General features: G+C 37.3%; 1 protein-coding gene across 7 annotated transcripts in view; it reads left to right on the forward strand.

The window, feature by feature from the left end:
* The window catches only part of KIAA0825 (KIAA0825 ortholog), a 187,923-nt gene that overhangs the window by 47,345 nt on the left and 117,256 nt on the right, over positions 1–23,322 (forward strand). For all 7 annotated transcript variants that reach the window (XM_070743021.1, XM_070743022.1, XM_070743020.1 and 4 more), the window contains 4 exons: positions 3,033–3,143; positions 6,678–6,817; positions 21,354–21,542; positions 22,660–22,893. In XM_070743021.1, the coding sequence (XP_070599122.1) occupies positions 3,033–3,143; positions 6,678–6,817; positions 21,354–21,542; positions 22,660–22,893 (674 nt within the window). The remainder of the gene's footprint in view (positions 1–3,032; positions 3,144–6,677; positions 6,818–21,353; positions 21,543–22,659; positions 22,894–23,322) is intronic.

The raw sequence follows: 23,322 nt of genomic DNA on the forward strand, positions 1-23,322 counted from the left end.
CTAATAGATAATTAATATGGGTATTTCAGAGCTTTAAAGAGGAGATAATTATTGGTTTGCTTCATTTGTTCAAGTGTAAACCATTAGCTTTCAAACTTTAATTGAAAGGAATGGCAGTGAACCAGCTTCTGCAATTTATGGCACCCACAAAGACTTTGTATATTGTGATCAAATTGAGTGTTTACATAACCAAAGCCATTCATAATTTTCAATGTAGGAATGCTGCTTATTGAGTATGACGTTGTTCATATTCTATTTCTTTTTTTCCCTTTTTCTTTTTTTGAAGTCTGGGTATGCTTCAGCTGTTGTTTCTAAAATTTTATTACATTTTTAGCAAAATAGGGGGGGCTCTTCTTAAATTTTAGTGGTTTTTCGACATTCAATCATTAAGTATGTTGTTACAATAGAATCTTTTTCACTTTGTGATTCATAAGCTATGATGATCTGCATGTATAAATAAGCTAACTAAAGTAAATGGTACCTCTTCTGTCTGGGTCCCCCCAGACGCCAACACCAACCAAAAAGAGTAGCCAGACACACTGGTAAAAAGCAAAGGCAGTTTATATAATTCAAAGCAAACACAGGTAACAAAAACTGTTCTTACAGATAGGAACACTATGAAGCTTCACAGAGGTTTCACGAAGGCCAGACAATAAAACAGGATTCTTGTTGGCAAAAACAACGCTGGAGATAATAAAACCCATGCCTCCCCCAAGTCTTCCAGACTTCTAGGCCACAAGGCAAGATCAGAGATGCCGAGGATCGAAGCAAGGTCACAGGACTCCCAATTGATAACTCTCCACAAGACTGTAAGGGCGGGCCTGCCTTTTCAACCCTGCTGAGGAGAACCACACCCAAACCCAGCTGTTGCCAATTCAGGGATGGAAATACCTTTCTAATTGGCCCCGTCTTTGAGCTGCTCGTTGCTGCCTCATGTCTATTATAGCCTGTGCGTCTTCATCCAATGAATCCAGGCTACTAGCTGGGGAGAGCCCCCCCCCCGGGGGGTCTCAGGCTGCTCTCCCTCCTCCTCTTCCTGACGTTCCTCTCCCCCGTCTGCCTGGTCCTCCCCCTCCTGTTCACTGTCCTCCTCCTCTGGGCATGGATCCGGCAGAGATCCAGCCGGTCCCTGAGGAGCCTCAGGCTGAATCACAACAGTACCTAGGCTTTCTTGGCTTTTTCCTTGAAAAGTTTTATTTTGCATCCAAGATGCTTCTTCAGTTCTGATTGAGAACCTCTATAGTTATCTGAATCAAATGGGTGCTGTACTTTTTCTGTGAGAGTATTGCATGTCACATGAAAAGAATGAAATTGCAAGGGTTTTAATTTCTTGTGAGGTACTTGGTCAATCGTAATAAAGAAACCAGCCAGCACTTCAAGCAGCTACTTGTCTGCTAGTAACCCTCTGGCTGCATTTTCTCTTTCAGATGACCATATAAGGCATCAGTGCTACTAAAAATATAGAAGATAATCAATATATGTGATCTTAATGAGAAGTAAAAGAATGTTAACAACCGAATCTCTATCCAGAATGACATTTGTACAAAATTAATTGATTCAGGGGAGAAATAGAGTAATAATAGCTAAGCAATTGTGATCAGTTTTACTTAGATGCCTTATTTAACCAGCTGAAAGAAGAAATGCAGTTGGACAGCTACCAGCAGAAAAGTAGACAAGACAGCTTGAAAATACGAGTCAGTTGACAATTGGCTGTATTTTGATCACATAACCATGGGAGTGTTGCAATGGCAATAAGTGTGAAAAATGGTTCTAAGTCATTATTTCAGGACTATTTATTGTTGTAAGTGCAGGGTTACCAGTACTTCAGATAGAATACTTGTTTTACATTAAATACGATTAGGGAATTTACGGTTTCTAAGCAACTGTCCATTTTTGTACCATTCTGCTCAATTTGCAGTCTCCCATTCATAAAATAATTTCCTTTAGAAGATGAAGCCCTCCTGCTCCAGAACACTGGAAAACAGGATAGATATACCTATAACTGTTCCAGAAAATGCTCACTTTGCAGTATTTCTATATTATTTCAAAGATAACAAATGAGGTGCCTGTGAAGTCACCAGGAGTCAGGTTTAGTGAAAAGAAACTTTTTATTTAGCCTCTAAATACAGTATCTTTCCTTTTGGAAAATACAGTCTTACTAGTTAAAAGTATTTTTGTGACTTTAAAAAAATAGTCTAAATAATTTAAGAAGATTTTCAACCATTTAAATTTTATGAGGCATCTATTAGATCATTATTTAGGCAACTCATAATTTCACACCAGTGCTGAAATTTACAAAATCGCTTCTCACCTTGTCGCTTACTACAGAAGAATAACACCATCCTAATATGGAATTTTTTCTTGATATCAGATACTTCCACAGATGCTTCCCCCAGCTTTGAGACATGAGGCAGCTGCTAGAGCATATATTATATATAAAGAACATCTACTAACTAAAGTAATGCATTATCAATCAGCGGAGCAGAAAAATGAAACCACTAGCGCTGGGTATAGAAGGTGAATCCCCTAAAAGAGTCTGTCCCTTGATTTACTCATTCAGCACTGTCCCTGCTACTGGTAACTATCTAAATTCTGATCACACAGAAGTATCCTTTTTGGGATGCCCATCATCATTTGGTCTGGCTGCTGGACTCCCTGATCAGTCTAGCTGGAATGTAATTGAGAGAGAAAAGAAGGAAGCAAAAAACACCCAAGTCTTTCTTTTTTCTGTCACTTTAGTCTGGCTATAAGAATTTTACTCAGAGTTCTCCTTATGCAACAAGTATTATATCTTACGGTTATAGAGCTCTGGGGTCCATAAAAACCATTCTTTACCTTGGTTGATTCTCTGATGTTCTACAGCATGCTGAGTTGGAAAGTGAATTGAACTAAAATACAATACCATGGCAGTAAATCAAAATATTTCCATTAAACATGAAGCTGTTGGAATTGAAATAAGTTACCTGTTTTCTCTTCATTGTCTGTCAAAAGAATATGATAAATTCTAATTTTTAATTGCTTATTTTTTTCAGAACACTTCAAAGCATTTTTGATGATTTGTCTTCAGATATTTTGGAGCAAGCTGCTTACCAACCATTGCACTGGCTAGTTGGCATATCAGAATTTTCCTCTTCGTTGTTAAAGTAAGTATCTTTGCAATATAGGCAAGGCTTGGACCCGTGTCTATGTTCCATATTGTTGCTTTTACTGATAAATTGAAATGAATTATACCACTCTGAAACATTTTATTAAAACATATATTTCATTGTCTAGTTTCTTTAAAAAACATCTTGCTTTACAAATTTTATACAGCAATTGTTTTTATATTTGTTTTTTCTTGATTTAACTTTGAAAAAGTAGCAATCTTTAGAATTGGTGAAGCTACAAAAGCTTACATTTATTGTTTTCTCTGTATTTGGTATTTTTAGAAAAATGGCATGTTTAAAAGCAAATGCATAATTTTCTTGCTGTTTCAGTAAGTGTAATAACAATTTACATATGAGACATATGCTACCAGCTGTACTGCCATTTCTTTTCTAACTTTGGATCAAAGTCCTCTCACATCCATTTCAAAACCTGTTTGGGCTTCTCACAATATTTTGTGTTCCATCCTAGTAATCTTTAATTTCTAATTAAATACTAGATTTTTTCATTCGTATTGTGAAAGAAAAGATGTTTAACTTTATTATTCATGTTTTCTAGTTATGATTTTTAGTTTTTTCTCTTCTGCTTTATACAATTGCATTGCTCTAAAAGAAAATCTCAGTAATTATATTATGTAGTTTAATGATGGGATTAGGTAATTCTGGTTATCTAAATCATCATCATCATTTTGTAAAGCATATATAGAAGATATTGATGCTGCCGGAAGTCTGTATATGGCACTATGAGCTACTCATCAACAGCAATAATGTTTTATTCAGATGGATGCAAACCATAACTTTCCTCACTACAGAATTGTTTATTCATGTCATATTTTATATGTAATTAATATTCTGCTGTATGTGGGTGTGGCTAGTCTTACATTTGTGGCTATATGAGCTTGGAAGATGAAGTAACATATGTTTCTCCATATGACCAGTGAAAAAGTTTTCAGTAGTTTTATTAGTATTAACACAATGTCTGACTGAACGTTTCAATTTGCATTATGCTTTAAGAGTCTAGAGCAGTTGCTAAATACTGAAAAATAACACCCCGTCTGGTTAGGTGTAATAAAAGTTTGTATGAACACCATGTTATAAAGATCCTGCTCTTTTCTAATTAATAAACGTAAGGTCAGTTTACCACTAAATCATATTTTATGAATTATGAAGTCATTGTTATAATGTTTACTTTTATTCATTTTCTTAATATCTAAATAAATGGATATGAAAAACGTTTATTGTGATATGAAGTTGAAGAATAAGCTGTCTAATAAATAGCCTTTGTATTGAATATGTTTTCAAGTGTTGCAGTATAGAATAATGTGCTAGTATAGTTATAAATTTAACTGTAAGACATGCTAAAATGCTACAATTTTTTAAAATTATATACCACAATTTATTTCTAACTAAGAAATTAAAATCCTAAAACAAGGCCCCAAAAGCTTCATTTAAAATTGTAAGCAACCATGGTATATTTTTCTTTCTTTCTATATGTGTCTTACACAGGAACACAATATATTGAGAATTTCTCTTACATAAACTTTGTTTAAATAAATTAAACTATTTATTTGTTTTATTATAGAGTACTGTACTTACAGTATATGTGCCTTTATCCAATATTGCAGGATATACTGTAGTTGAAGATAAAATATTCCCAAATATTCTCCATGAAGCATTCTTATTTTAGAGGCAGGTGTCTTATAAATACATGTCTCTAATAGTGTGTTCTAATACTGATCTTTAGATGGGATAGATATTTTAAATCAGTACCTCTTTGTATTATATATACATAAAGGCAGAAGCTACAGGATCAAATCCCAGTAAGGTAATGGCTAGCTGATGAGGCCAGAACAAGGCTGAAATAGTGCTATCCTAGTCTCCCTTAATTTTAAAAATTCAGCAAAAACATGTGATACATACAGAATATAGTTTGTCAGCTATGGATAAATTAACTGCCTTGAAATGGCGCTGGGTTGGGCCTAGAGGCCAAAAGGAACTGTGACGCTCCTTCAATATACCAGGGTGATCGAATAGAAAAAATCATATAGCCCCTCCCAGGTACAAAGCTGATGGGACCAGATCCTGTGGCCTAGAGGTTAATTCTCTGCCTTACAAGGCAGAAACTACAGGGTCAAATCCAAGTAAGGGTATGGCTAGCTGATGAAGCCAGAACATGGCCGAAATAGTGCTATACTAGTCTTCCTTAATTTTAAAAAATTTCTATTTAATAACCCGAGCCCGGAAAAATTTCCCAGGAAATTTGAGAGTGGCACGAAGATCTGGCCAGTTTCCTGCCATTCCCCCTTTAATCCCGGCCATCTCGGGCTTTTCTGGGGTGCCAGAGGAGCCTTTCGGTGGCACTTAAGGAGGCTTTGGCAGTCCAGAGTGAACAAACATTTTATTTTTATTTATTTATTTATTTATTATTTAGATTTGTATGCCGCCCCTCTCCGCAGACTCGGGGCGGCTCACAGCAAGATACAACAATTCATAACAAATCCAAATATAATTTAAAATATTTAAAAAGAACCCCATTTTTCTAACAAACACACACACAAACATACCATGCATAAATTGTACATGCCCGGGGGAGGTGTTTCAGTTCCCCCATGCCTGACGACAAAGGTGGGTTTTAAGGAGTTTACGGAAGGCAGGGAGAATAGGGGCCGTTCTAATCTCTGGGGGGAATTGGTTCCAGAGAGTCGGGGCTGCCACAGAGAAGGCTCTTCCCCTGGGGCCCGCCAATTTTCCTTTCTCTGGGCGCTTGGAGAGGGAATAAACCTCTGCCAGCATCCAGAGAAAAGAAACACTCCCTTTGCTCTGGGCAGTGACTGTCCTCCTCCTCTTCTTCCTCCTCCTCCCACCCAAATTCCGAGCTTTTATTTCTTTCCTAATGGGTTTGCACGCATTATTTGCTTTTACATTGATTCCTATGGGAAATATTGCTTCTACTTAGAAACGTTTCTACTTAAGAGCCTGGTCACGGAACAAATTAAGTTCTTAAGTAGAGGTACCACTGTATGTGTGTATTATATATACAGTATAGCGAAATATTATATATACAGCAAGAACATGTGACATATATATATACTCACTCTCTCTCTCTCTCTCTCTCTTATAATTCTGTTTTAATTATGACTCTAGACATTATTTGAAATATTTACGGCAATAATTCTAAACAAATATAACACTCAATTATACTAAAATATTTCATATTTATATAAGCATTAAAACAATGTCTCATGAAACAAGAGAATTAATAGTCCCAATAAAGAAAATAAATAAGGTTGCCTTTTAACTGTTATAGATGTATTATTCGTTTAGCATGTGTTAACTGACTTTTAGGGTGTTAAGATAAATATAATCCCTTCCCCCAATAGCATCAAGTATACAAATAGTAAGCAGACATGAAATCATTCATCAAACTGTGGGGAATTAGAGTTTAAAGGAATTAATGTTAACTTAAACTTTAAGGCTGTTGATTTCACAGGTAGATTAAATATATTATTCTGTATGTATCTCTCATTTTGAAAGGACTCCATCAGCTGGAGAAATGACAACTCGGGGTCATCTGAAGCTACTATTATCCCAGCCATATTGTAACTGGAACTTGCTTTTGCGAACACTACTACATCATGACTGCCTCTTAGTGAAAATTTTGCTGAAAAGTTTTAGTAAGTATTAATTTTATCATGTTTCTAATAATATAAATGTGCAAACATTATTATATTTTTCATTGTTTGAAACAGTGGTGAGTTGCTTCCATTTCGGACTTGTTCTTAGAACCAGTAGTGGCAGCAGCAAGAGGCTCCGTCCACTCGCACACAAACTCCTGGCAAACAAATTCAGAACTCACCAATGGTTTTAACCCTAACCTTTTAAATTATTTGAATATTAATAGGAAGACTTTATGATATTGTGGAATAAAAACAATAAATAATCAAAGCTCACTGCATTCTTTATTAGACAGTATATACTGAAGGGGTCTTTTCCAAAATTATTGTGAAAGAGATGCATATTTATACATTTTAGAATGAAGGTGAAAATGATGCAGGCACATGAATATTGACAATAAGTAATAGATGATAGAAGATACATATTCATAAGTACTAATGTAATAAATGTCAAGTTACTACTTACTCTTATTATGTAAAATAATGGATTTATTTATTTATTTGTTTGTTTGTTATTACTCTAATAGTAGCAGGCCACTGTGCAACAAAATTCTGTAGGTCTCAATTTATCTTAAACTATTCCATCATATAAAAACTGATTTTTGTCACAATATAAAGACATTGAAATATTTTTGAAGCAATACCAAGGGCTTCAGATCCTTCAATTCATTTTAACAACTGCTTCCAATTGTTTTATTAGCATGTGCACTGATATTGAAAAAGACAGATATCTATTATACTTCATTTCTCTCTTCCTTGCTATTTGCTTAGTTCTGAATTACTCCTACAGATTCTGGAGATTAACCTCTAACTATTAATAATGGTTAAAAAAAATTCTGAAGTTCTTAAACACCATTATTCTCCTCTCTAGTTTAAGTGCTACAGTATCAATCCTTTCCCTCTACCTTGTAAGATTTTTAGATCCTAGTTAAATAAACCTTATGAAAATTGGACTAAGTTTTCAGTAGGTGGTTTGCTTGCTTGCTTCTATATTTGTTTGTGAGACTTATACATGCTCCTCTCCCCTATGATCCATGATTATTCTCACACACCAGCATAGTTCCCTCTAAGCTAAGCAGTGAGCAATCGCTCACTTAAAAATCATCATCAACTCAGAGTTTTCCAAACCTGCCCAGAAGCCGAGAGGGAAAGAGTGAGAGGGAAGGAGAGAGAGAGGAAGAGAAGAAGAGAGAGAAACAGATAGAAAAAAGAGAGGAAGGAAAAGAGAAAGAAAAAGAATGGGAGTAAGGAAGAGAGAAAGAAAATCAAAATCTAGTTTGAAACTAGCTCAACCATTTAAGTGGCATTTTGATATTGATAGAGTTTCCCTATTATGAGCTCACTGTTATGGACACACAGTACAGTATTTTATTTTGAAATTCTCTGAGGCAAAACAGGGTGGGTTTTTTATTTGTTTGTTTGTTTGTTTGTTTATTTATTATTTCTGTGCCGCCCAGTCCCGAAGGGACTGCAGCTCAGACACTATACTTTTCCGCCCCCCCCAAAAAAAAATTAGAGAGAACACTGCACACCAGTAGCAATATTTGTCTCACCTATACTTCAATCTGTGAAGATGCTTAACTGAGCTGCTTACCTGCAAGAAGTTGGACACCCTGTATTGATTGTAAAAAAACATTCTCTTTCTGCATCTATAACAGAATAACAGAGTTGGAAGGGACCTTGGAGGTGTTCTATTCCAACAAGCCTATTTTACAACTGCCTTCTCTTTGAAGATTTAAAATCATTAGAATGGTTTAGCAGCTTTTCCTTTGGGAAAAGAGGCTGCTCATTTTCTTCCAGATACTGTATTTTTTGCCCTATAAAGACTCTCGGGACTATAAGACGTACATTAACTTTAGAGGAGGAAAACAAGAAAAGAAAATCTGCCTCCCACCATCTATCCGGTATTCATCTGGTTAGCATCCTTGCAGCAAACAGCCTGGTCAGCTTCAGCCTGTTATCGCAGTCCCAGCACACAGCTCGCCAAGGCTCTGCTCTGTTATGCCCACCACTGGTCAACTGAATTTGAGCTGCCGCCGCTGCCAGGGAATGCTGGAGCCTTCGCTGCTGAGCAGTGATTGATGATTGGATTTGCCTCCTGGAACACCACCCATCAGCTGTTCTAGACGGCGGGGATTCTCACCACTGCATATCACCCTCCATTCGCCGCCACCATTTGCTGCTGGCAATTGACGGCGATTCGGTAATGGTGGTCGGGCAGTGGCAAATTGGCAAACAGTGGTGGTGAATGGGCAGAGGCGAATGGGCGGTGATAGGTGGCAGCGATGCCTGCCTTCATGACATCCAAGCTACTAATAGAATATTTATCCTTTAAAAGTGAGAGATTGTTTAGCATATGAAAAGATGGTGTTCCCAACAATGTTCAAAACAATAGTAATAAAGTCTAACACTTTATTAACCATTATTTTATCAGCACAGTGATTATTCATGGACTTCCATGGTTTAAATTCATTCATAGAGGTCAAGAAGTTCTTATTTGGAAGTTTGCAAATTGACTGTAAGACCCTGCAACTACTATAAATGTGAGTTAGTTGCCAAGCGCACAAATTGCAATCATGGGATCATAGACTGAACTCAATTAAAACATTTGATTACCTTCTGACATTTAAAGCCATTGCCCACTACGTTTTCCTGAATGTAAACTTGGTGTCCTGTTTTTCAATTCTTATCATGATATTCTGGATTTCCTACTTTCCTGTTCTTACTATATCTTAGGTGGCTATTATCTACTTACATGTTCTGCATCCTTGCCTTTGGGGAATTTTAGCTCTCAGTGTGTTTTCCACAGGTAACCCATTCATTAGGCTTTGCTCACAGATCTTTAAAAAATAGTTCCTTAAGTTTCACTGTCATATACTGCTAGCTGTCATCGGTGTGTGGGAGTTGAAATGTGATAGTTTCTCGACTTTGGACACATGTTTACAGTCTACTACTGCCCTCTGTTCTGCTAACATTCCACCCAGATGTTACAAATACTTCAACAATTGTTTGGAATGTTTCCTTGGGATTTCTTTGGGTAAACATGTCATGAAATCCCAAATTTGCCTCTTCATTTTATAGAATTTTTTGTGGTTTATAGAATTGCTGTCTGCTTCTTCAGAACTGCCCTTTTATACCATTTCTCCAGTTTTTGAGTAACAGTATCATCATATATCAGTAAGCAAGATGCAACATATTTGTGATTTTTGTCTAAACTTGACTCTGCCACTTTGAAATTGGTACCTCCATCACTGTATTTATGTACAACAGTTCATATTTTAGGAGCAGATACAAACATTTCAGACTTCCTATCAAGTATGACTTTACATCAGACAAATGAAAATACTGTACTATGACAATACATTTTGTTTATATATGGAATTTATATTTTTGTATTGTGGACAGTAGCAACTGCCATTGTTTTTGTGTAGGTCTGTAATCACATGAGCTGCCTTTTTTACTGCATCATATAGAATTCCTGCTTCATGCACTCTCTGTGCACCCACTTTTGATCAAGTTCTTAACTTTGTGAGGAAGAATCAATATTTGGTTACTCCCAGGTTGCTTAGACAAATATGTTCGTCACTCCTCTGTAAGCAGTCATTAGTCATTGTAGCTGCTTTTCAAAAGGGTCTAGGACTTTTCACCTCCTCCTGTTGGCTGCGGCCAATTGGTTTCCAGCCTTCTGTCTCCGACTATTGGACTGTGCCTTTTCTCCTTCACTGAAGGGGCTTTAGCGGTTCGTCCCAGCCCTTCTGTCACAGCCCCTCCCATCACAGCTGCTTATTCACAGGCCTTTCTCCGAATGGGCACAAAATTCCATTCACCTGGGCTTTTGGGAGCATGGGACACTTTTCCACCGGCCAATCAAAGGAGCAAGCAATGCCTTGCCTTCCATTTCCCCCCCCCCCAAACTCATCAAGTTTGAACAGAGTTCCATTCGAGTCCTCGGAGAGGAGCGGCATATAAATCCAATTAAATAAATAAATACATTTTCCTCTACTCATCGTGTGAACGGAGTTTCATTCCCCTTCTCTCCCTCTCTTTGCATCAATTGCTCTTTATGAGTGTTTGCAGAAGATCAAGCATTTATTTTTAAAAGCTTCTTCATTTTCTTAAGCTAAAAATAAAACAGTTTTAAAAAAATAAGTGTAATAATTTGAACATTCGATAGGTATTTATAGTTATTGACTTACCTCCTTGCAGCAAAAAACAAATAGCCAGTTTCTGATCCTTTCAGCAATTTGCCTCCATGCAGCTTTAGTTTCACTTTCATTTTAGCACATGGGCTTGCGGGCAATTTAAATGAATCAGCTGAGTGTTGGGAGGCAGATAACCAGTGCCTTGTGCTAAGCAGGCTCTGCTGTTGTTTGCTGCGAGGAGGTAAATTGCTGGTAGGCAGAGACCAAAGACTGGGGGTGGATGGGTGGGGCTACATTCGGTGTATAAAATGCACCCAAGTTTTCACCCTCTTTTGGGGTAAAAAGGTGCATCTTATAATCCGAATAATATGGTAGACCTTTGCAATATTCCATGATGGCAGTATTACAGAGGGTTTTTCCCCCTTAGTCACTTCGTCTGTGGATGATAGAAAGCCATCTATAGTAGGGAGCAATTAGAAGTTATTATGAACAGCAGACAACTAGGCAAATGAATAAGTGAGCAGTTAGATGTCTAAGCATATTTTAGGCAACTTACCTGACAGTGTCAGTCACTAACAGAATCAGTCCATTTGGTGCATTTGTGATGGTGCAACAAGCTCAATTGGATGTCATCAGCAGCAGCTGATGTACAAATAACATTATTCTCTGATAAATTGAATTGTCTGCTTAAAAATTGGTTTTTTTAACTGTTTCAATTTTAAATTGTAAATTATTAGATTTGTCAGGAACTGTTTTTATTGTGTTGTGAGCCGCCCCGAGTCTACGGAGAGGGGCGGCATACTAATCTAATTAATAATAATAATAATAATAATAATAATAATAAGAAGAAGAAGAAGAAGAAGCAGATCACAATGGTTCTCAGTTTTTCTAATGCCGCGACCCCTTAATACAGTTGCTCATGTTGTGGTGACCCCAAACCATGAATTTATTTTGTTGCTATTTCATAACTGTAATTTTGTTACTGTTATGAATCATAATGTAAATATCTATCTTAGTCAGACTGGAAATTTTAGGAGCTGCAATTCTAACACACCTGAAGGGCATCTTGCCAGATAAAGTTCAGTACTCTGTGAAGCAAGAAACATAGCTTAGTTTAAAAGAATTTGGCATACCCTGTGCCATAGGTCTCTTGCTTGGTTCTATGTTCACACTGACTTCCAAATTGCTAGATTAATAAATGCAAATCCCTAAAATAACACTCAAATGATAGCTACAAGCCTTGATTTTCCCTGCTGCTAATTTTAATGTCTGCTCTGGTAATAGTTATTTCAAAAGGGAGGTTGAAAAGTGGATGAAAAGAGGCAAGAGGACTGTTCTGTCCCACTCCCAAATAGTTACATTATTCTCCTCTAAAGAGCAAAAAAAGCTAAATAGAATGCCTTTCCTTTCAGGAGACTCTTTATGAATTATGGTGATGAGACGCAATGTCACTTAAAAGAAAACCAACCAATCATAAAAAAAAAAAAAACCCCACCACACTACCATAAAAAAGCAATGCAATTTCTCCTTAATGGAGAATGGTGCAGACACCAAAAGCCTAGAAAAGTCAGTCTCACTGCGTCACCACAGTTGCAAAATACCCAGTGGGGGAGGTGATATTGTTTGCCTGTTTGCCCCCATGGCCATCAATTCTTCAGCAACCGACTCAATCCATCAAAGTCTACAACAACCTGGCCCCATGCTTGCTTCTCAGGTGACATTAGTGTAGCCCGAAGTAATTTCAGTACAGTCAGGGCAATGCACCTGTCCATTGCGGGAAGCAGCCCAAGCCCAGTGCAATACCAGGAGGAAGGGGATACAGGGGTGATGATGATGATGATGATGATGATGATGATGATGATGATAATAAATAATAATTCTCCCCACTCTCAAAGCCCATCAAGTGCTCCAGCGGGCTCATTGGTTTCTTCCAACGAAGCTGTGGCTAAATCTGCTGCTTTGCAAAGACTGCAGGCAAATTGCTCCTCTCCCACCCTCCTTCTTGCCATCGGCCAGCTGCGAACCTCTTTTTTTGGCAGGGGTGTTTCTATACCAACTGGATAATGCTTAGCGCATCCTGTCTGCAGGGACCGTCATCCCGGCCTGCTATTCCAGCGAGCATGCACATGGACACCTGAGACCCCGTCTAGGCCCGGGAAGGGGCTCGTCGAAGTGAAGGCTTACCGGCTCGTGGGTGTGGCGATGGCAGCAGGCAGCCCGCTCGAATGCTCTCAAGATTTTAACCTCCCCTCCCCCCACCACGATCTTGTGACACGCACAAAGAAAAAACTGCACATGGGCAGAGAGACTACAGAGAGGCCTGGGACACATGCATGATGCTTCCTCCGAATGACTTCTAAGGACATCAGCCCGATTCCGCCAACTAAGAGCACCTGCTTTTATTCCACCGAGACTAAGCGTCTTATCCGTCCTGGTCTTAGGCAACCCCTGTGAAATGGTCGTTCGACCCCCCCCAAAGGGGTCACGACCCCCATGTTGAGTACCACTGCCTTAAAGTCACCAAGAAAGGGCTGTTGCTATCCCCAAGATATTGTGCATGAATTTGGGGAAATTCTACATGAAAAGGGCAATTTAGATTCAATCTGCTTTGTAATTATACTGTAGGCAATTGCACATAATGAATGCACTGATTTTGATTTAAAAATCATTCAAATGAGCATGTAGGGTAGGCATAGCGATCTTCTACTTTTACCAGTTGAAAACTAGTATTCTCATCAACATCTCTAATAGTTCTTTGTGATTTATAGGAAAAAAGTCCTAATTGTTCTGCTTATAATTGTGGCTGCCATGTGGGATTTTTAATTGTCTAACTAACTAAGGATATATTTTTCTGAATGATGGGAAGGGAATTGCCTCAGCTTTGATGTTATCAGCAAAGCCTTTCTGGCTAGAGCTTGGCCTTGAATAAGAATGGCCACTATGGATATTTGATTGTTGCCTAGCAGCCTTGCAGAGTCATTTGCTTTTATCTTGCATGCTCTTTCCATTCCACTTTATCTTTCTAGCTTCCAATAAGGAAAAAAAATACAATGTCCTTGAAAAAGGTGTATTATGGAACCTTCCCTGATAAACTCTCATTCTCAAGAACATTAAGGGAAATGTGGCATATTTGAAGGTAAGGCTTGTAATTTTAGCATGGCTAGGTGGCCATTTGCTAAAAGAAATCCACACCTTCTTAGTAGCAGTATGACGCTCTTCTAAAATACTTTGTGTGTCCTACTGTTGACACCGATGAATCAGGGAGACTTTCTATTGTGGACACAATTTGCTGTATGGGAGATTTTAAGTTATGGCTTTTAATGTTAGCCATTAACAGTTAATCATAGATGGATATTGTTAGTGTGGTCCAGAGGCAATTATTGACTACCACATTCATATCTAAGATTTGGAATCTAATTTTATTTTCTAGTTCAAGTTATAACCTGTCCTCTATCTTCAGTTGGAACTTATCTTCCAAATTTGTTAACTCTCCCAATCAAGTAAAATATGATTACTGGTTGAACCGGCAATTGACTTGGATTATGGGTGATCGCTTGTTATTCGATTAATAATAATAATAATAATAATAATAATAATAATAATAATAATAATAATAATTTATTGGATTTGTATGCCGCCCCTCTCCGCAGACTCCGGGCGGCTAACAACAATAATAAACACAACATGTACAATCCAATAATAAAAAACAACTAAAAACCCCTATTATAAAACCAAACATACACACAAACATACCATGCATAACTTGTAATGGCCTAGGGGGAAGAGCTATCTCAACGCCCCCATGCCTGGCGGTATAAATGAGTCTTGAGTAGTTTACGAAAGACAGGGAGGGTGGGGGCAGTTCTAATCTCGGGGGGGAGTTGGTTCCAGAGGGCCGGGGCTGCCACAGAGAAGGCTCTTCCCCTGGGGCCCGCCAAATGACATTATTTAGTCGACGGGACCCGGAGAAGGCCAACTCTGTGGGACCTTATCGGTTGCTGGAATTCATGCGGTAGCAGGCGGTTCCGGAGGTAATCTGGTCCATTGCCATGTAGGGCTTTAAAGGTCATGACAAACACTTATTGCAGTGTGAGGTTTCCCAAGAGTTCAGGTCTCTTCATCTGACTGGTTGTTTCCATTCTGCAAGATGATGATTAGCTTCGTTGTCCTACATAGTCACAGAGACAATAAATTACTTGACTCCCCCATTCACCACCCCAGTGGAGAGATTAGAAAGCAAGAAATTTCAAGAGAGTAAATATTACCCAAGTGCAATAATGCCAGTGGTGAGACATGGCCAGGCAATGGAGAGATTGCCTTTAGAAATTACTTGGTTTTTCTCTCCCTGGCCTTCCTCACAGAGCAGAAAAATAGAGACAAAGGGATTTCAAGAGAGTAAAGTATTTGCATCTCACCTGTGGCTCCCAGCTTTGATCTGTGGTTCAATTATATTGTTTTCAATGTGTGCAATCAGACATTCAAGCATTTCAAATATTGGAGGAGTGGTTAAAAACAAAACAAAACCAGAGGTGTGATTTCCCACTTAATGACTGCTTTGCTTAGCAGCATAGGTGCTTCTCCCAATTGGGACCATTAAAGAATGGCTATCTACATCAACTGATCCCTATTTGTGGATATGCCTTTTTGTATTGCAGGCTTATTTGGGACTAACTGGGAACCTTACCTATGAGCTGTAGCCCAAAGTTTCCTACCAAATCTGCTGCAGTTTGAAAAAAAGCCAACGTGACCTTTCTTTATAAATTTTCTTTGGCTCCTCCTCTTGTTGCTTCTACCTTTTATAACATTTATAGATGAATAGAATAGAATAGAATTTTTTATTGGCCAAGTGTGATTGGACACACAGTGAATTTGTCATTGGTGTACATGCTCTCAGTGTACATAAAAGAAAATATACATTTGTCAAGAATCATGAGGTTCAACATTTAATGATTGTCATAGGGTACAAATAAGCAATCAGGAAACAATATTAATATAATATTGGGATACAAGCAACAAGTTACATTCATATATGGTAGGAGATGGGTGATAGGAACGATGAGAAGACTAATAGTAGCAGTAATGCAGCCTTAGTGAATAGTTTGACAGTAGTGATGGAATTATTATTTTAACAGAGTGATGGCGTTCAGGAAAAAAAACTGTTTTTGTGTCTAGTTGTCTTGATGTACAGTGTTCCATAGTGTCGTTCTGAGGGTAGAAGTTGAAACAATTTACTATATTTTTCAGAGTATAAGACACACCTTTTTCCTTCCTAAAAGAGACTGAAAATCTTGGTGTGTCTTATACTCCAAATGTAGCTTTTTCAAAGCTTTCTTTTGCAGCCCTAACTAGGTGTTAACAATCTTCCTGGCTTCCTACCCCCCCCTGAAGGAGGTTTTTTCCAGCGTTAGGTCTTTGCAGGCTTGTTTTCATTGCTACTCCCTCTGAAAAAGGCTTTCTCAGCTCTAACGTTGTGCTAACGATCTTCCTGGCTGGCAGCATTTCTTTTTATTCCTACTCCCCCAAAGCAGTTTTTTCTGTCCTAAGTCTTTGTAGACTTGTTTTCATCCCCACTTCTTCTGAAAAAGGCTTTTTCAACCCTAATCAGGGAATAAAATTGTCATGCTGAATATTTGCCAGCCTCCCGGAGACATTCAGAAATGAAAGAGTTAACTATGTGTGCCTTATTAATATCCTCCTATTATGATGTAATATCCTGCCAAATCTCACATCACTTCCTTCTTCTTCATTGTTATCTATTCTTTCCTTTCTATCCTCCATTATGTGAAGACGTATTTGTTATGTTGTCCATCGAGACATGTTTTATTTCTGTTTTTATAATAAAAATATCTTGTTTTGAACAAATGACTAAGGCTTTTATCCATATCCTCCGTGGGGTTAAGATCTTAACGGATTTTAATCACTCACAAACCGCGACAAAAATAAGGTGCTGAAGCTGAACAGACTAAGGATGCTAGCCAGATGAATACCTGATAGGAAGATCCCCCCCCCCCTATTTTCGTTCCCAAAACTTAGATGTGTCTTATATTCCGGTGAATCTTATACTCTGAAAAATACAGTATGTCCAGAAGGTGAGGGGTCAGTAAACATATTCACAGCCCTCTTTTTGACTCATGCACTATACAGGTCTCAATGGAAGGCAGGTTGGCAGTACTGTAATTGTATTTTCTGCAGTTCTGATTATCCTCTGAAGTCTGTGTCGGTCTTGTTGGGTTGCAGAACCGAATCAGACAGTTATAGAGGTGCAGATGACAGACTCAATAATTCCTCTGTAGAACTGTATCAGCAGCTCTTTGGGCAATTTGAGCTTCCTGAGTTGGCACAGAAAGAACATTAATTAATCAGAGAAGAAAAAATTGTAGATTGTACAACCTTATAGTACTTCAACTCTATGCACCTTAATACTTTAACTATAGTAAAGAATTGTAAGGTTGCTAAAATTGGTCAAAGCAAGGGGGGAAATTGGCCCCTTCTACCAGTTCTAAAAATGGCCCTGGAAAGGTTAAAAACAAATCCTGTCTCAAGTGAGCAGGTAGTAGGGGAGAGAATAAGTTATAGGCAGGTATTTCTAAGAGTTAAGAATTATGAGTTCAGAGAACACAATTCATCCATTATACAGAGAAATTATCAGAGAATGTGAAAGAAGAAAGGATATGTTTCTCTTTTCTATGCTTACCGTACTACTACCCCATAATGATATATTAAGGTGCCTTATATCAGTCTGCTTGTTCATTTATCTGTGCTGTCTCTTCTTACTGATACCAATTCACAAAAGTGTCAGGCAGCTACATCATCTATTATCTGATCCCTTTAAAGCAGTGATAAGCAACATTTTTAGAAGACTAAAATCTATTCCAGCCATTTCATGTACCTTCACATGACTAAATGTCTTTTTTTCTCCAAATTTATAGAATAGTTAGCAGTTCTTTATTTTTAAAATTGTGTTATACTTTCTTTTTGTTGGAGGTTTAAATCCAATGGCACTGATTTTTTAACACGTTATTATCTATTGACCACAAGGGAAAATTGACTATAGCTAAAGAGTTAAGGATTTGCTATGTGCACATACTTTGCCTATTACTGTGCATGCTCTTGTTCATTCATATAATGTATTCTGTGTAAATAAATCTCCTTTATGATATATTTATTAAACCCTCCTGTTCATTTAACCAATTTCTAAGGGCACCTTTAATTCTTGGTCAAGTCAGATTCCTACTCTCAAGAATGCTCAAATTGCACACACAAAACAGTTCTGACCATTTCTTACAGTTCCTTACCATTTGGGGGTGATTTTTACCTCAAAATGAAATAATTTATTCAGGAACCTTATAAAAGAAATCTGGATATATTGTGTTTGCCTGCAACAAAATTATTAGCAGGCTCTTATTTTAGGACAAGTAAAAGCTTGAACAAAACTATTTCTGTTAAGATCTGAGTATACACGCATACAGGTACAACTCAAAAAATTAGAATATCGTGCAAACGTTCATTTATTTCAGTAATGCAATTTAAAAGTTGAAACATAACATTAATATTCAAGACTCATTCCATGCAACACAAGATAGTTCAAGCCATGATTTGTCATAATTGTGATAATTATGGGGTATAACTTATGAAAACCCCAAATCCACAATCTCAGAAAATATCGGACCTCTGAAAAATATAAGCATGCATATGTACTCAGTACTTGGTTTGGGCCCCTTTTGCAGCTTGCCTCAATGCGGCATGGCATGGAAGCTATCAGCTTGTGCCACTGCTGGGGTGTTATGAAAGACCAGGATGCTTCAATAGCGGCCTTCAGCTCTTCTGCATTGTTCGGTATCTTGTCTCTCATCTTTCTCTTGGCAATGTCCCATAGATTCTCTATGGGGTTCAAGTCAGGCGAGTTTGCAAGCCAATCAAACACAGTAATCCCACGGTCATTGAAACAGGTTTTGGTGCTTATAGCACCATGGGCAAGTGCTGATGGAAAATGAAGTCAGCTCCAAAATCTCCTGGTAGATGGCTGTGTTGACCCTGGACTTAATGAAACATAGTGGACCAACACCAGCAGATGACATGGCTCCCCAAATCAACACAGACTGTAGAAACTTCTCACTGGACTTCAAGCATCTTGCAGTGTGTGCCTCTGCATTCTTCCTCCCTAATCTGGGTCCTTGGTTTCCAAATGTCTGTGTTGATTTGGGAAGCCATGTCATCTGCTAGTGTTGGTCTACTGTGCTTCTTTAAGTCCAGGGTCCATGCACAAGATATATGTATTATAAATAATCTTAAAATGATTGAGTTAAACAGAAGCTATTCTAATTTATTCCATTCAATTTTTTAAAAAGAAATGAGCTATTTGACATCTTTCCTTTTGAAATGGCATATAAAACTGCATGAGTTTACATTTTATTATTTTGTAATTTTAAACACAACACAATTTACTACACACAGGTTTTCATTTTCTATCCTGCCTTATTTTTGTTTAATTCAAGGAAGTGATCCACAGCTCACATTAGAGAAACATCTTTCAGCTGTGGCGAGGGGGACGTTTGCCCAGGTTTGCCTGGTGCACCAGTTGCGGCCCTATCTGGATCGGGTCTCACTGCTCACAGTCACTCATGCCCTCATCACCTCGAGATTCAACTACTGTAATGCTCTTTACATGGGGCTACCTTTGAAAAGTGTTCAGAAACTTCAGATCGTGCAGAATGCAGCTGCGAGAGCAATCATGGGCTTTCCAAGGTATGCCCATGTCACACCAACACTCCGCAGTCTACATTGGTTCCGGTCACAATTGGTTTTGACCTATAAAGCCCTTCATGGCATCGGACCAGAATATCTCCGGGACCGCCTTCTGCCGCACGAATCCCAGCGACTGATTAGGTCCCACAGAGTTGGCCTTCTCCAGGTCCCGTCGACTAAACAATTTCATCTGGCAGGTCCCAGGGGAAGAGCCTTCTCTGTGGCGGCCCCGACTCTGGAACCAGCTCCCTCCGGAGATTAGAACTGCCCCCACCCTCCTTGCCTTTCGTAAACTCCTTAAAACCAACCTCTGCCGTTAGGCATGGGGGAATTGAGGCACCCCCTCCCGGGCCTATAGAATTTATGTATGGTATGTTTGTGTGTATGTCTGTTTTAATTATGGGGTTTTTTTTTTTTTAAATTTATGAATTGTTTCATTGTATGCTGTGAGCCGCCCCGAGTCTACAGAGAGGGGCGACATACAAATCAAATCAAACAAATAAACAAACAAACAAACAAACAAACAAACAAAAGATTCCCAGAAACAGTCTTGCTTTAGTGGTATTTGAATAGAAACTGAAAAAATAAACTGTATATTTAATATTTATTAAAATTTACTTTTATACATCCAGGATTAATGATTTTTTTCAACATGTTATCAATACAATTATATCAATCCTGACTATAGAGTGTTTCAATGCATAATTTGGGATTTCTCCTAGTTTCATGACACCTGCTCAAGGAGCAGGTGGCAATTGTGGCGAGGAGAGCCTTTTCAGAACTTTGTGGCTAAGAGAGTCTTTTCAGAAGTTTCAGAAAGTTGCACCCTTTCCTGAATCCCGAGGCCATGCACTCAGTCATTCATACTGTGATTATCCCTCATCTGGATTATTGCAATAATAATGATACTTGAGGATATCTTTGAAGAGCATTGGGAAGCCACAATTGGTCTGGAAAGCAATGTGGCCAACTGGCAGAGTCAGATTTTAAAGATCTTATGGAAGTACAAAATTCGAGGGGGCAGAAGCCACAGCAGAAAAAGGCTTTTCTCCTAGTCTCTACAGCTGGAAATCCTTGGCTGACAGGGTCTGCAGGATGCCCCTTCTGCCAGCATGAGTAGGGCAGGTGAAGCCCATCAGCGTGAGAACGTTTCTTAGGTAACTTGGAACTATGGATCGCTTGAGTAAAAGCATTTCTTCTAAAAAGAAATTAAAGTATGAGTGCTCTCTGAAACTGAGACAAAATTAAGTAATTAAGAGTTAAGGTTGATTGACTATGATTTAGTCCTGATTGATTGATTGATTAGGATTGAGTTGAATGGGGAATGCTCCTGTGTGGTTTCCCCCCTAATTTTCTTGTATTTCTGCAAACTTGAAAATTCCTCAAAGAGATGATATCTTGCTCTTGTTTCTTAATTACTCAATTGAGACAAAATTAAGTAATTAACATAATTACTTAATCTTGTCTCAGTTGAGTAATTAACAAACAAGAAAAATGGAAAGGAAAATAGTGGGTAATGGACTCTTGGATGGTTAGTGATTATTTGGATTAAATCCTAATCAATCATAGTTCTGCAGAATATATGGACGTACTAGAACTTTTATTGTATGTCTCTTTCTTTCTTTTCTTCTTCTTTTCTCTTCTTCTAGAATCTAAATTGTCTAAAAGTAATGAACAAAATGCTTGCTTAGACATGAATGAGAACAATGAGACCAATATAGCTGAAGCAATATTTATAGTATTGTCTTATTGCACTTTATCTCCCAAATCTTTGGCTGATGCCATTCAAAACTACATGGAAAAAGAACACATTTGGGATTTTTTACATAATATATCAGGTATGTATAATGTAATAAAATATATCTTGAATATTATAAACTATAATATATAACTATATTATATATAGTTTTCTTGATTTACAGAGTGCGTTAAAACATAGATCTTAAATTATTTAGTAATACAAGTGTTCTCTTTCCCTCCAAGATGCTATGGTATAATAATTAGGGCAAGGTAAGGTTTTAGACCTGAGTTGATACTGTTGAATATTACATTTGTTTTCATCAGTGAAAACAATTTCATATATAAAATATTAATTCTGCAATAATTAATGTAGCATTTGGACAATAACATCATTTTTCTGAGAACATTTAATTTCTTTCTTTGATATATTTTGAAATACTACAGAAATTACTTCCTACTTATCTTGATATGAAGACCCGTTGGCACTTTCAATTTGAACTTCATTTCAGGGATACAGTAACTGCAGGACAGTTTTTTCACAAATAACTGTTACAGTAGGATGCATTGGGACAATAGCATTGGAGAACTTTAGCTAATTGTTCTTCTGCAGTGCTCTCAAATTCACTCCATGTCTGAGTTTTAACTTGTCATTTATATCAGAGAAGCTTACATAATTACCTCTTCAATAAAATAGTATATGTTAGTCACAAGATTTGGGATTGTGAGGAAGAGAGAACAAAGTCAGTCTGGTGGTCTGGAACAGGTATCAGATCCTTTTTTTTTTACAAATGTACTTTGCATTTAATTTTTTGAACTTTTCTTTTTTTTTAGTGTCTTACCAAATATCTCAAGAAAATGATAATATGATGATGATAATGATGATAGACATTATTTTTCTAAGTGTATATCTATCAAAAATATTTAACAGTTGAACCAGTCATAGAAGCATTCATAAATTTTAAACAAACAAACAAAGTTTTGTGTTGGATGCTAGTGGTAATCATTTTTATTTTTTCCTTTAAAGTATTCTATTGAGAAAAATAAATGTTTAAAGTTACCATAATTTAGTTCTACGGGTTCTATTTATGATAAGAATCTAGCATTAAAACCAAATTAAATTTTATAAAAAATAGGATTATAAAAATCCTAATATTGAAATTTACTCAACCCTGAGTTTGCTTATTTCACTATCATTAATGTTTTTTGTTTCTGTAGTTTCTAGTTGCAGTGAGTCAGAGCCAGAAGTTGTCAAATGCTTGAAATCGACTTTGATTAATTCAGTTAGCGGAACAGTAAAGGAGGTAATCTCCTTGATGCACTCATGGGAAGCAACAGAGAAATACAACACCTACCTGCCTAATAAAACTGTTCCTGAAAGTTTGTTGAGTACTGTTCCAAAGGAATGGAATTACATTTATAAAGATGTAAAAACAGAAGAATCTGGAAAATGTAAGTACTTAAACCTGTCAAAATATCAATTAACTGTTTAATGAAAATATGTAAAAATGGAAGAGTTTTTGATCATGAATATCTTGGTATCCACTTTATTGTGTTTTTTTGTTTGTTAATAGAATAATTGACTTAATTTTTTTAAAAAAATTTAATGGAAAATTATATATAATTTTAATAAAAAGGATGCATCAAAGTAATGAGGACCTGGATTGTGGGGGCAATAGCCTAGCTCTGTTAAAAAAAAGTGCTATTGCTAACATGTTGTAAGCCGCCCTGAGTCTAAGGAGAAGGGCGGCATAAAAATTGAATGAATGAATGAATGAATGAATGAATGAATGAATGAATGAATAAATAAATAAATAAATAAATAAATAAATAAACAAACCATGTTCAGAGGGGAGGAAGAAAGAACTGAAAGAAAAAATA

The sequence above is a fragment of the Erythrolamprus reginae genome, chromosome 2, assembly GCF_031021105.1.
Source record: "Erythrolamprus reginae isolate rEryReg1 chromosome 2, rEryReg1.hap1, whole genome shotgun sequence".
NCBI classification, from domain to species: domain Eukaryota; kingdom Metazoa; phylum Chordata; class Lepidosauria; order Squamata; family Dipsadidae; genus Erythrolamprus; species Erythrolamprus reginae.